Genomic DNA, 12760 nt, shown 5'->3' on the forward strand with positions numbered 1-12760 from the left:
AAGTAGAACAGAAATACACACATAATATATTAATTTCAACTTTTCTATTAACTATGTAATTTAGAAAATTCACTTTAAATTGCTGAGCTTATCTTATCTATAGAATGAAGCAATAAATTCAGCATTCTCTAATTTTTTTATTATAATTATGAAATATTCTTAAATTGATAGATATGTGAAAAATACTGAAAAATATTTTCAGTATCAGTTTTACATAATGCTCAAAGCTTTCATTTATCCCCTAAATGTAAATATCTTTATAATCTTCTAAGGATTTTAACAGGTAAGGTTGTGAAATACATATTAAAAGTATCATAATTTTTAAGAATATATATTAGCATTTTTTTAAAAAATAAAAGTTTTTATTTATTTAAAAGGTTTTTATTGAAACAAAGCTGATATATGTTAGTTTCAGGTGTCCTATATAATGACTTTATATTTGCATACATTATGAAATGATCACCACCATAAATCTAGTAACCATTTGTCCCCATACAAAGTTATAATAATATTATTGACCATGTTCCTTATGCTGTGTATTATATCCTCAATACTTGTTATATCCTCAATACTTGTTTATTATGTAACTGGAGGTTTGTACCTCTTAATCCCCTTCTGGGTGGGCCTACTTTATAACAAACACTCAAATCAGTGTGACTTGGAAGAAAGTCAGTCAGTTCAGTCAGTTCAGTCGCTCAGTCATGTCCGACTCTTTGTGATCCCATGAATCTCAGCACACCAGGCCTCCCTGTCCATCACCAACTCCCGGAGTTTACCCAAACTCATGTCCATCAAATCGGTGATGCCATCCAGCCATCTCATCCTCTGTCGTCCCCTTCTCCTCTGGCCCACAATCCCTCCCAGCATCAGGGTCTTTTCCAATGAGTCAACTCTTCACATGAGGTGGCCAAAGTATTGGAGTTTCAGCTTCAGCATCAGTCCTTCCAATGAATACCCAGGACTGATGTCCTTTAGGATGGTTGGATCTCCTTGCAGTCCAAGGTACTCTCAAGAGTCTTCTCCAACACCACAGTTCAAAAGCATCAATTCTTCAGCGCTTGGCTTTCTTCACAGTCCAACTCTCACATGCATACACAACCACTGGAAAAACCATAACCTTGATTAAACAGACTTTTGTTGGCAAAGTATCTGTTTTTAGGTAATTGGGTAATTATGCCTATTCAATACACTTAGGTTTTGGAAAAACCTGGATGTGAATTCTGACCTTCACCACCTATGTATGTAATATAACTTTGGAACATTCTCTGAGTTTTCAGTCTCAGTTTTTTAGATGTAAAATGATAGTAATAGCATTTACATTTCAGAATTTCAGAATTAAATAAGATAGTATAAACAACCTAGCATGGTGTTTGGTACATGGTAGAGTATAAATAGTAGTCACCGTTATTCTCGAAGGTTATATTCAAATGTGTATGAGGAGTGCCAGTAAATGTAATTTATTTAGACTTTCAGAAAGCATTTATCAGGGCTTGGCAGTAAAACCTATCAAAAGATAGCTGGCATGTGGTAGGGAAGATGTGGGGTGCTCTATAAATGATAAACCAAATGCTTAACTGCAGATGCCTCACTGGGTAGAATCGTTTAAGTAATAGGACTCCCTAGAACAAGTGCTGAATTTGGGCTAGCACTAGTTTTGCAATTTATATCCAGATAAGTGAATAAAGATTGAAATTCCTAAGTTTGTAAATGACACCATTTTTTGCTGTCGTAAAATGATGAGCTCATGGACAGTGACTGCAGGAAGACTGTGAGGCACCAAGTGGAGCCATTCCTAAAAAAGTGGTTGTTAAGCTTTGGTGTGAGAAAATATTAGAGAGTACAGTAATGAACATACGATTGAAATTATATTCACAGTAATGTTCTTCTGATTAGTGTAGTATAATGGAAAGGGTATGTATTTTGGAGTTAGTTGAATTAGTTCAACTCTCAGGAAATAAATTTATGATACTAATTGTGGGCTCCTTTGTGAAGATACTGACATTGTGTGATGCTACAGCCAAAACAGTCAAAAAGTAACAGAAAAGTATTGAAAACAAAACAGGAAATGGTTTTCTACTCTTAATGTGGTATAAGTAATTGTGTTGTAAACTTGAAGAAAATAATACAGGTGAAGGAAATCCAGAGAAAATAAACAAATGATAAAATTAGTAGTGGGGTTTCCAAACCAAGAAAAACTGAAAGAAATAAACTTCTTAGTCTGGAATCATAGCAACTTAAACATTAGAAAGCATATGCAAAGTATGACATGAGATTATTCAATAAATTCTGTAATTTTAGAGCTCTATTTAACCCCTTGAAACACAAAAGTTGCATACTTTAAAAGAAATTTATTGTGTGAGGTAAATAAAAGATAATACTACTTAATATAAACAAGTAAAAAGTGGAATTTATTAATTCCAACAGTAATCATTAGAAATGTAGATTCAGAATAGTTCAGAATAGTGTTGATAGACTTATTGATTATAAATTCCAGCTTATCATTAAGCAAAGCTACAGGTGTGTTGAGTACATTTCTGTATGTTATGTGTATCTCATATACTATAGGCATTTATTCATAGACTTTTAAGGGCTTGTGAATCCCCTGAAATTATATAGTATTTGATATGTTTTTTCATAAATGCATTTTTATGCAAACAGGATCTATAGCTGGTCTATAATTTTCATCAGATTCCCAAAGGGACTTACGACTATTGCTCATCTCCTATCACCAACCCCGAGACACACACATATATACAAAAGTTCAGAGCTGTGGATCTAAAGCAAAGAAGATAGAAGGGTAGAGTATAATATAGAACGGTGTGGTCACTCACCTAGAGCTAGACATCCTGGAGTGTGAAGTCAAGTGGACTTAGAAAGCATTACTACAAACAAAGTTAGTGGAGGTGATGGAATTCCAGCTGAGCTATTTCAAATCCTAAACGATGATGTTATTAAAGTGCTGCACTCAATATGCCAGGAAATTTGGAAAACTCAGCAGTGGCCACAGGACTGGAAAAGGTCAGTTTTCATTCCAGTCCCAAAGAAGGGCAATGCCAAAGAATGTTCAAACTACCATACAATTGCACTTATTTCACATACTAGTAAGAATATGCTCAAAATCCTTCAATCTAGTCTTCAGCAGTACATGAACTGAGAACTTCCAGATGTACAAGCTAGATTTAGAAAAGGAAGAAGAGCTAACATTTGTTGGATCATAGAGAAAACAAGGGAATTTCAGAAAAACATCTGCTTCTTTGATTATGCTAAAGCCTTTGACTGTGTGGATCACAGCAAACTGTGGAAAATTCTTAAAGAGATCAGAATACCAAACCACCTTATCTCTCTCTTGAGAAACCTGTATGCAGGTCAAGAAGCAACAGTTAGAACCAGACATGGAATAACTAATTGGTTCTAAATTGAGAAAGGAATGCATCAAGGCTGTATATTGTCACCCTGCTTATTTAACTTATATACAGAGTACATCATGCAAAATGCCAGACTGGGCCAGATTCATAGCCCTTAAAAGCCTATGAATAAATGCCAGACTAATGGCAGAAACTGAAGAGAAACTAAAGAGTCTGTTGAGGGTAAAAGAGGAAAGTGTAAAAGCTGGCTTGAGACTCAACATTTAAAAAAAAATTAAGATCATGGCATCTGGTTTTATCACTTCATGGCAAATAGAAGAGGAAAAAGTGAAAACAGTGACAGATTTTATTTTCTTGGGCTCCCAAATCACTACAGATGGTAACTGCAGCCATGAAATTAAAAGACACTTGCTCTGTGGAAGGAAAACTGCCAAACCTAGATAGAGTATTAAAAAGAAGAGACATAACTTTGCCCCAAAAGTCCATATTGTCAAAGCTATGGTTTTTCCAGTAGTCATGTATGCATGTGAGTGTTGGATAATAAGGAAGGCTGAGCACTGAAAAATGGATGCTTTTGAATTGTGGTGCCAGAGAAGACTCTTGAGACTCTTTTGGATTGCCAAGAAGATCAAACCAGTCAATCCTAAAAGAAATCAACCCTGAATGTTCACTGGAAAACTGATGCTGAAGGTGAAAGTCCAATACTTAAACTTGATTCAAACAGCCACCTGATGCTGAGAAAGATGGAATGCAAAAGGAGAAGGGGGAGACAGAGGACAGATAATTACATAGCATCACCAACTCAGTGGTTATGAATCTGAGCAAGTTCTAGGAGACAGCAGGGGACAGAAGGGCCTGGCGTGCTGCAGTCCATGGGGTCACAAAAAGTTGAACACAACTTAGCGACTGAACAAGAATAGTGGCTTAAGATCCTGAGTTATCTTTTACTGGCTTCATTACTTAGAGGAGTTCACCATCAGTAAAATTTGGGTGAGAATATTAAAATCAAAATGTTGTTGTGAAGATCGAAAGTAATGATATAAAGAAAAAGAATCAGTTTTTAAACACTAAAATAGAGATTATAGATTTATAGCCTACTGGCAGATTTTGACTTTACAGGTGTTTTGTTTGACCCCCACAGATGTTGTTTTAACATGAATTAGTTGTAAATCCTAAAAATCAAGATCCTTTATACGAAAATATGGATTACGAATGCCAAGTTGGTTTATTTCTCTTCCTTGGTTTTTATCTCATCACAACAAAAATTGGAAACAAGGGACTAAACCCCATTCCAGACACACCCAGGAGAGCTCACAGATATGCTACAAAAATAACCACAGAGACTATTCCAACTCCTGCACACAGCACCCTTGGCACATAGTGGATACAAACTAACCACAGGCACATCTCCAAGTAACCTTAGGCAGCTAGGAGTCCTTTAAGGGTTCGTAAATATTCTACACATACATATATCTGATCATAACAGATGAAATTGTGAGAAGACATACACAACAGAGTCTGTTGTTATATAACTTGCAGTTGCCAGTTGGCCTTGAGTGTATGCCCATTTGTATTTCCTTTCCTTGACTGGTGGTAGGTACAAGCCCTATTTTGCACTGGGCACAACCAAAAGGAGGAGACAGGAAGTATAAAAAGAGGAAGCCAACAGGGATGAGGAAGACAGCCGCTTTGGGATCAGCCTGCTCCCATGTCTTGGGAGTGTCTGTCTAACAGAAAATCTGTCTGTTTGAGTGGAACTGAGCTGTAACTTGTCTGTTGTTTTAAACCCTTTAGTCCATTGTTCCACAATTTTGTTTTAGAGGTCAGCTTGCATCCTTTTTGGATAGGCCACCCCTCATTGCTCGTGCCCAACTTCGTACCTAACACCAGCTTCTCTTTTGAAAAAATCAGAAGATGACAACAGTGAAGGAATTCTATATCAGAATTATTATCAAACATTGATGTATACTGATGTGAATTAGTTTTAAGTGATTTTCATATCTTAGTTTTTTAAACTTATTTATTTTTAATTGAAGGATAACTGCTTTACAATGTTGTGTTGGTTTCTGCCATACATCAACATGAACCAGCCATAGGTATACATATGTCTCCTCCCTCTTGAACCTCTCTCCTACCTCCCATCCCATCTCAACCCTCTAGGTTGTCACAAAGCACCGGGTTTGAGTTCTCTGCGTCATACAGCAAATTCCCACTGGCTATCTGTTTTACATATGGTAATATATATGTTTCCATGCTCCTCTCCCAATTTGTCCAGCCCTCTCCTTCCCCCACTTTGTCCACAAGTCTGTTCTCCATGTCTGTGTCTCTGTTGCCACTGTGCAAATAGGTTCATCAGCATCACTTTTCTAGATTCCATGTATATGTGTTAGTATACAATATTTGTTTTTCTCTTTTTGACTTATTTCACTCTGTATAACAGGCTCTAGGTTCATCTACCTCATTAGAACTGACTCAAATCTCAAATGCATTCCTTTTTATGGCTAAGTAAATTCCCTTGTGTGTGTGTGTGTGTGTATGTATATATGTATATATATATATATACACATATATATATATATATATCACAGTCCATTCATCTGTCCATGGACATCTAGGTTCCTTCCATGTCCTAGCTATTGTAAATAGCGCTGCAGTGAACATTGCTGCTGCTGCTAGTCGCTTCAGTCGTGTCCGACTCTATGTGATCCTATAGACGGCAGCCCACCAGGCTCCCCTGTCCCTGGGATTCTCAAGGCAAGAACATTGGAGTGGGTTGCCATTTCCTTCTCCAGTGTATAAAAGTGAAAGTGAAGTCGCTCAGTTGTGTCTGACTCTTAGCGACCCCATGGACTGCAGCCTACCAGGCTCCTCCATCCATGGGATTTTCCAGGCAAGAGTACTGGAGTGGGGTGCCATTGCCTTCTCCGCAATGAACATTGGGGTACGTATATCTTTTTCAATTATGGTTTTCTCAGAGTATATGTGCAGGAGTGGGATTGCTGGGTCATGTGGTATTTCTATTCCTAGTTTTTTAAGGAATCTCCATAGTGTTCTTCATAGTGGCTACATCAATTTACACTCCCACAAATAATTCAGGAGGGTTCCCTTTTCTCCACACTCTATCCAGTATTTATTAGTTTTAGATTTTTTGATGATGGCCATTCTGTCTGGCGTGAAGTGATAACCTCATTGTAGTTTTGATGTGCATTTCTCTACTGATAAGCAATATTAAGCATGTTTTCATGTGTGTATTAGCCATCTGTATGTCTTCTTTGGAGAAATGTCTGTTTCAACTTTTTGATTGGGTGGTTTGTTTTTCTGTTCTTGAGCTACATGAGCTGCTTGTATATTTTGAATATTAATCCTTTGTCAGTTGTTTCATTTGCTATTATTTTCTCTCATTCTGAGGACTGTCTTTTCACCTTTTTTTATCATTTCCTTTGCTGTGCAAAAGCTTTTCAGTTTAATTAGGTCACACTTGTTTATTCTAGTTTTTATTTCCAATACTCTAGAAGGTGGGTCATAGAGGATCTGCTGTGATTTATGTCAAAGTGTTCTCTGCCTATATTTTCCTCTAAGAGTTTTATAGTTTTTCGTCTTAATGTTTAGATCTTTAATCTAGTTGGAGTTTCTCTTTGTGTTCTTTGAGGTTTCTAAGCTTGTTTAGTATGTGAAATACTTATATCTCAGCATCCTAAGTTCATGTAGGTGATATATTTTAATGACATACTTTAATCCAAAATGAAAGCTTATTTTAATTTCTTATGAAGTGGCAGATTTGGTTAAATTTACACATCTTTTAGTGGTTTATATATCCATAAGAAACTCAAGCTGTTAAAATAAATAAGCTTTCTTTAAAGTTTCCCCATGAATATGTGTTTGCTGTGTTTTCATTCATTTCATATTCTGCTAGCATAGCAGAATTGCTTGGTTCCCTGTTGGCTCAGAAGGTAAAGAATCTACCTGCAATGCTGGAGACCAGGGTTCGTTCCCTGGGTTAGGAAGATCCCCTGGAGAAGGAGATGGCTACCCACTCCAGTATTCTCGCCTAGAGAATTCTATGGACACAGGAGCCTGGTGGGCTACAGTCCATGGATCGCAAAGAGTCGGACACGACTGAGCGACTAACTCTCTCACTTTTCCACAGGACAGCAGACAAGTGGTAGTAGGAGATCAAGGTGGTTTAAGAAGAATTTAGGGGAAAACAACAACCTGAACATAACAAACTGTGGAAAGCTCTTCAGTTCAGTTCAGTCACTCAGTCGTGTCCGACTCTTTGTGATCCCATGAATTGCAGCACGCCAGACCTCCCTGTCTATCACCAACTCCCAGAGTTCACCCAAACCCATGTCCATCGAGTCGGTGATGCCATCCAGCCATCTCATCCTCTGTCGTCCCCTTTTCCTCCTGCCCCAAATCCCTCCCAGCATCAGAGTCTTTTCCAATGAGTCAACTCTTCGCATGAGGTGGCTAAAGTACTGGAGCTTCAGCTTTAGCATCATTCCTTCCAAAGACCTGATCTCCTTTAGAATGGACTGGTTGGATCTCCTTGCAGTCCAAGGGACTCTCAAGAGTCTTCTCCAACACCACAGTTCAAAAGCATCAATTCTTCGGCACTCAGCTTTCTTCACAGTCCAACTTTCACATCCATACATGACCACTGGAAAAACAATAGCCTTGACTAGATGGACCTTTGTTGACAATGTCTCTGCTTTTGAATATGCTATCTAGGTTAGTCATAACTTTCCTTCCAAGGAGTAAGCATCTTAATTTCATGGCTGCAGTCACCATCTGCAGTGATTTTGGAGCCCAGAAAAATAAAGTCTGACACTGTTTCCACTGTTTCCCCATCTGATTTCCCATGACGTGATGGGACCAGATGCCATGATCTTCGTTTTCTGAATGTTGAGCTTTAAGCCAACTTTTTCACTCTCCACTTATACTTTCACAAGAGGCTTTTTAGTTCCTCTTCGCTTTCTGCCATAAGGGTGGTGTCATCTGCATATCTGAAGTTATTGATATTTCTCCCAGCAATCTTGATTCCAGCTTGTGCTTCTTCCAGCCCAACGTTTCTCATGATGTACTCTGCACATAAGTTAAATAAGCAGGGTGACAATATACAGCCTTGACATATTCCTTTTCCTATTTGGAACCAGTCTGTTTTCCATGTTTGGTTCTAACTGTTGCTTCGTGACCTGCGTATAGGTTTCTCAAGAGGCAGGTCAGGTGGTCTGGTATTCCCATCTCTTTCAGAATTTTCCGCAGTTTATTGTGATCCACACAGTCAAAGGCTTTGGAATAGTCAATAAAGCAGAAATAGATGTTTTTCTGGAACTCTCTTGCTTTTTCCATGATCCAGTGGATGTTGGCAATTTGATCTGTGGTTCCTCTGCCTTTTCTAAAACCAGCTTGAACATCTGGAAGTTCACGGTTCACGTATTGCTGAAGCCTGACTTGGAGAATTTTGAGCATTACTTTACTAGCGTGTGAGATGAGTGCAGTTGTGTGGTAGTTTGAGCATTCTTTGGCATTGCCTTTCTTTGGATTGGAATGAAAACTAATCTTTTCCAATCCTGTGGCCACTGCTGAGTTTTCCAAATTTGCTGGCATATTGAGTGCAGCACTTTCACAGCATCATCTTTCAGGATTTGAAATAGCTCAACTGTAATTCCATCACCTCCTAGCTTTGTTCAGAGATGGAAATACCAGACCATCTGACCTGTCTCCTGAGAAACCTGTATGCAGGTCAAGAAGCAACAGTTAGAACCCTGCATGGAACAACTGACTGGTTCCAGATTGAGAAAGGAGTACAAAAGGGCTGTCTGCTGTCAGTCTGTTTGTTTAACCTATACACTGAGCACATCATGAAAAAGGCCAGGCTGGATGAATTACAAGCTGGAATCAAGATAGGTGGGAGAAACATCAATAACCCAGATATGTGGATAATACCACTCTAATGGCAGAAAGCAAAGAGGAACTAAAGAGCCTCTTGATGAGGGTGAAGGAGGAGAGTGAAAGAGCTGGCTTAAAATTAAATATTAAAAAAAGTAAGATCGTGGCATCTGGCCCCATTACTTCATGGCAAATAGAAGTGGAATAGGTGGATGTATCGTGACAGATTTCCTCCTCTTGGGCTCTAAAATCACTGTGGATGGTGACTGCGGCCATTAAATCAGAAGACAGTTTCTTCTTGGCTGGAAGGCTATGACAAACCTAGACAGTATGTTGAAAAGCAGAGACATTACTCTGCCAACGAAGGTCCGTATAGTCAAAGCTATGGTCTTCCCAGTGGTCATGTACAGTTGTGAGATTTGTACCGTAAAGAAGGCAGAATGTCAAAGAATTGATGCCTTCACACTGTGGTGCTAGAGAAGACTCCTGAGAGCCCCTTGGATTGCAAGGATATCAAAGCAGTCAATCTTGAGGGAAATCAGCCCTGAATACTCATTGGAAGGACTGATGCTGAAGCAGAAACTCCAGTATTTTGGTCATCTGATATGAACAGCCGACTCACTGGAGAAGTCCCTGATACTGGGAAAAATTGAGGGGAAGAAGAGGGCTTCAGAGGATGACGTGGCTGGTAAGCATCACCAGTGCAATGGACATGAATTTGGGCAAACTTTGGGATATGGTGAGGGACAGGGAAAGCTGGCATGTTGCAGTCCATGGCGTTTCAAAGAGTCAGACACGACTGTGCAACTGAACAACCACAAAAACCTGAAAGTTGAAAATGTTCTACTGACAATTGATTTTAGCAAATTGTGAAGACACTGACATTATTTGATTTTTAGCAGTGGAACATCTTAGTTTGGATGATCTTGATATAAACAGATTCTAAGGGATCATGATGTTGAGGAATACTGTTTTAGAGTGTAGTTATTTCTTTTTTTTTCTCAGAATTATATATACAGAAAAACTGGATTGTATTCTATTTGTTTATTTTTAATAATAAGACTCTTCTAGTCCATTTTAATTACTGGCTGCCGGAAAAAGATTTATCACTCTGAAACATGCTCATTTTTTGATATCCACATATTTCAGGTATTATTCCATCTTATAAAAAACTGTATCTGTATGTATTTTTAGATGACTTCAAACCTGCCTCTATTGACACTTCTTGTGAAGGAGAGCTTGAAGTTGGCAAAGGTGAACAGGTGACAATTACTTTACCAAATATAGAAGTGAGTATATATATTAATATTTAAACTGAAGAGATTTTTAATAGAATTTTTACTAAATTTAAATGAAAATAATTGCACAGTTAATATAGTGATGATCAGTTAAAGTAATTAATAAATACAGCAAAGCAAAAAATCTTAATCTATCTTAAATAAAACAATATTAAAATGCTTGAAACCTTAAACTTTACTTTGTAATTTTCAAGAACTATCTTATTAAATGATGTGAAACAATTAGAGATCTAAACTTATTTATTAAATCAGTATTATGAACCAGATTTTGTACTACAAATTAGGAATAATAACATATCCTCTGCCACCTAGTCCTAATTTGTTATAGCAGACAGGCACATGAACATCTAGTGCTATAGATTAGAGCGCTGATAAAATTCTGTTTAAGCATGTGAACATAATTAAATGCTCTGCCTGGTGGAATCTTGAAAGGCTTCACAAAGCAGATGCTATTTGGGCCAAGACTTAAAGTACAGGTGGAATTTCACCAGTTATAAGAGGAATAGAATATTCTAGGCAAAAGGAACAATATGTGAAAGGTTTCTATGGAGAAAGGACTAGAATTTTGTGACTAAATGAATGCATGTAGTAAATTACAGAATGATGAGAAATGATTGATATGAGACTGGAAAGGTATAATTGGGATCAGATTATAAAGAATCTTTTATTTGTAATATAGAATTTGAAGTTTATCCCATAGCTATTAGAGAACCATTAGAGGTTTTTAGAGTTCCCCTGATGGCTCAGTGGGTAAAGAATATGCCTGCAAATCAGAAGTCACAGGAGACAAGGGTTCAGTTCCTGGATCAGGAAGATCCCTTGGAGAAGGGAATGGCAACCCTCTCCAGTATTCTTGCCTGGGAAATTCCATGGACAGAGCATGGGTTGCAAAGAGATTGAGCATGAGTTAGTCATGACTGAGCGACTAACACTTCACTTTCAGAGGTTTTTAAGCAGAGAAATAACATGGTTAAATTTGTGCTTTAGGAGTGATTGTAGCAATAACTTACTTAGGGAATGGGTTGGTAAAGAGAGAGACTAGGTCAGGGGGCCTTAACCAAAAGTTTTGCCCATTTCAAAAATCTTCAGATGTTATCAAATATTGTTTACATTGTATGCTCTAGTTTTCTCAATCCTTGATTTAGAAATTTCTCAGCATGCAGCTTGTTTCTTTTATACTCATTTGATCTATTCTCAAAGAAAACCAAGATTGTAAATTGATAGTTTAACATAGAAAACACCAGACTTTCTGAGATTTTTTTTCCTTTGTCTTGTTTAATTTTTGTAATAGGAATGGTTTTGTGCCAGTTCATCCACATTCTCTTATATACATTTATGAGATGGCTTGTCATGGTTAGAGATATAGCCAGTAAGCTCTCTATCCAGCCTTCCATCTTTTTCTTTTTAGCAGCCAACACTATGTATTGAGACCTCACTTTTATGTCAGACTGTATCAGTTGGTGCCTGTGAAGTTTTCCCTAATGTTAATTAAATTCATAGGGGCATTTTATTGTATGTTTCTCATATGCTCCCTTAGAAACTGAAGGAAATGAAAAATAGATTTCAGTGTGAAACAGTATAGATAAGTAAGCCTTTGCATTACTCTTTTATTAAAAAGTGTTCAGATTCTGGTGTCTCTAAAATAGTTAGGAAATTAAGTACCCAGTAATCTAAGGCTTTTTTTGCTTTGTGAGGTTTATTAAAGAAAAACCTAAATTTAAAATTTATTGAAAAACATCAGGTGGTTTTTCCCACATAATATACAGCACAGCAAAAACAAAACAAAACAAAAACAAAAAACAGAGGTAGACTAGATGTGGTAGGTGTCCTAAAAAATATTACCGTTTAATGAGAAAGATAGGAGATAATTGATTAAAGTTTCATAATGTAAGGAACAATCATAAAGGTATACACAGAATATTATGGGATTACAAAGAAGGGATCATTCAGCCTGGAGAGGGAAAGGAGACATTGGGAATGCTGTCTTGGAGGATGAGTTGAAATTACCCAGGTGAAAGAAAGAGAGAAGGACTTCTTAGGCAGAGAAAAGAAAGATATGGGCTGCAACAAAGCAACAAAAAAGTCTGTTACATTTGAAGAACTACATATAGGCCACTATGGCTAGGTAAGAAAGGGTGCCTATAAGGACATAGTGGGAGATGGAAAGATATTTAGGAATCAGATAAAGAAGGGCCTATTGTGTAA

At 37.5% G+C, this 12760-nt stretch overlaps 1 protein-coding gene across 1 annotated transcript in view; it reads left to right on the forward strand.

Annotated features, from left to right (window-relative positions):
• Window positions 1-12760, forward strand: part of EAF2 (ELL associated factor 2) — a 55821-nt gene that overhangs the window by 2754 nt on the left and 40307 nt on the right. The window contains exon 2 of the mRNA XM_061404062.1: window positions 10452-10546. Within this exon, the coding sequence (XP_061260046.1) occupies window positions 10452-10546 (95 nt within the window). The remainder of the gene's footprint in view (window positions 1-10451; window positions 10547-12760) is intronic.

The sequence above is a fragment of the Bos javanicus genome, chromosome 1 (genome assembly GCF_032452875.1).
Source record: "Bos javanicus breed banteng chromosome 1, ARS-OSU_banteng_1.0, whole genome shotgun sequence".
NCBI lineage: Eukaryota > Metazoa > Chordata > Mammalia > Artiodactyla > Bovidae > Bos > Bos javanicus.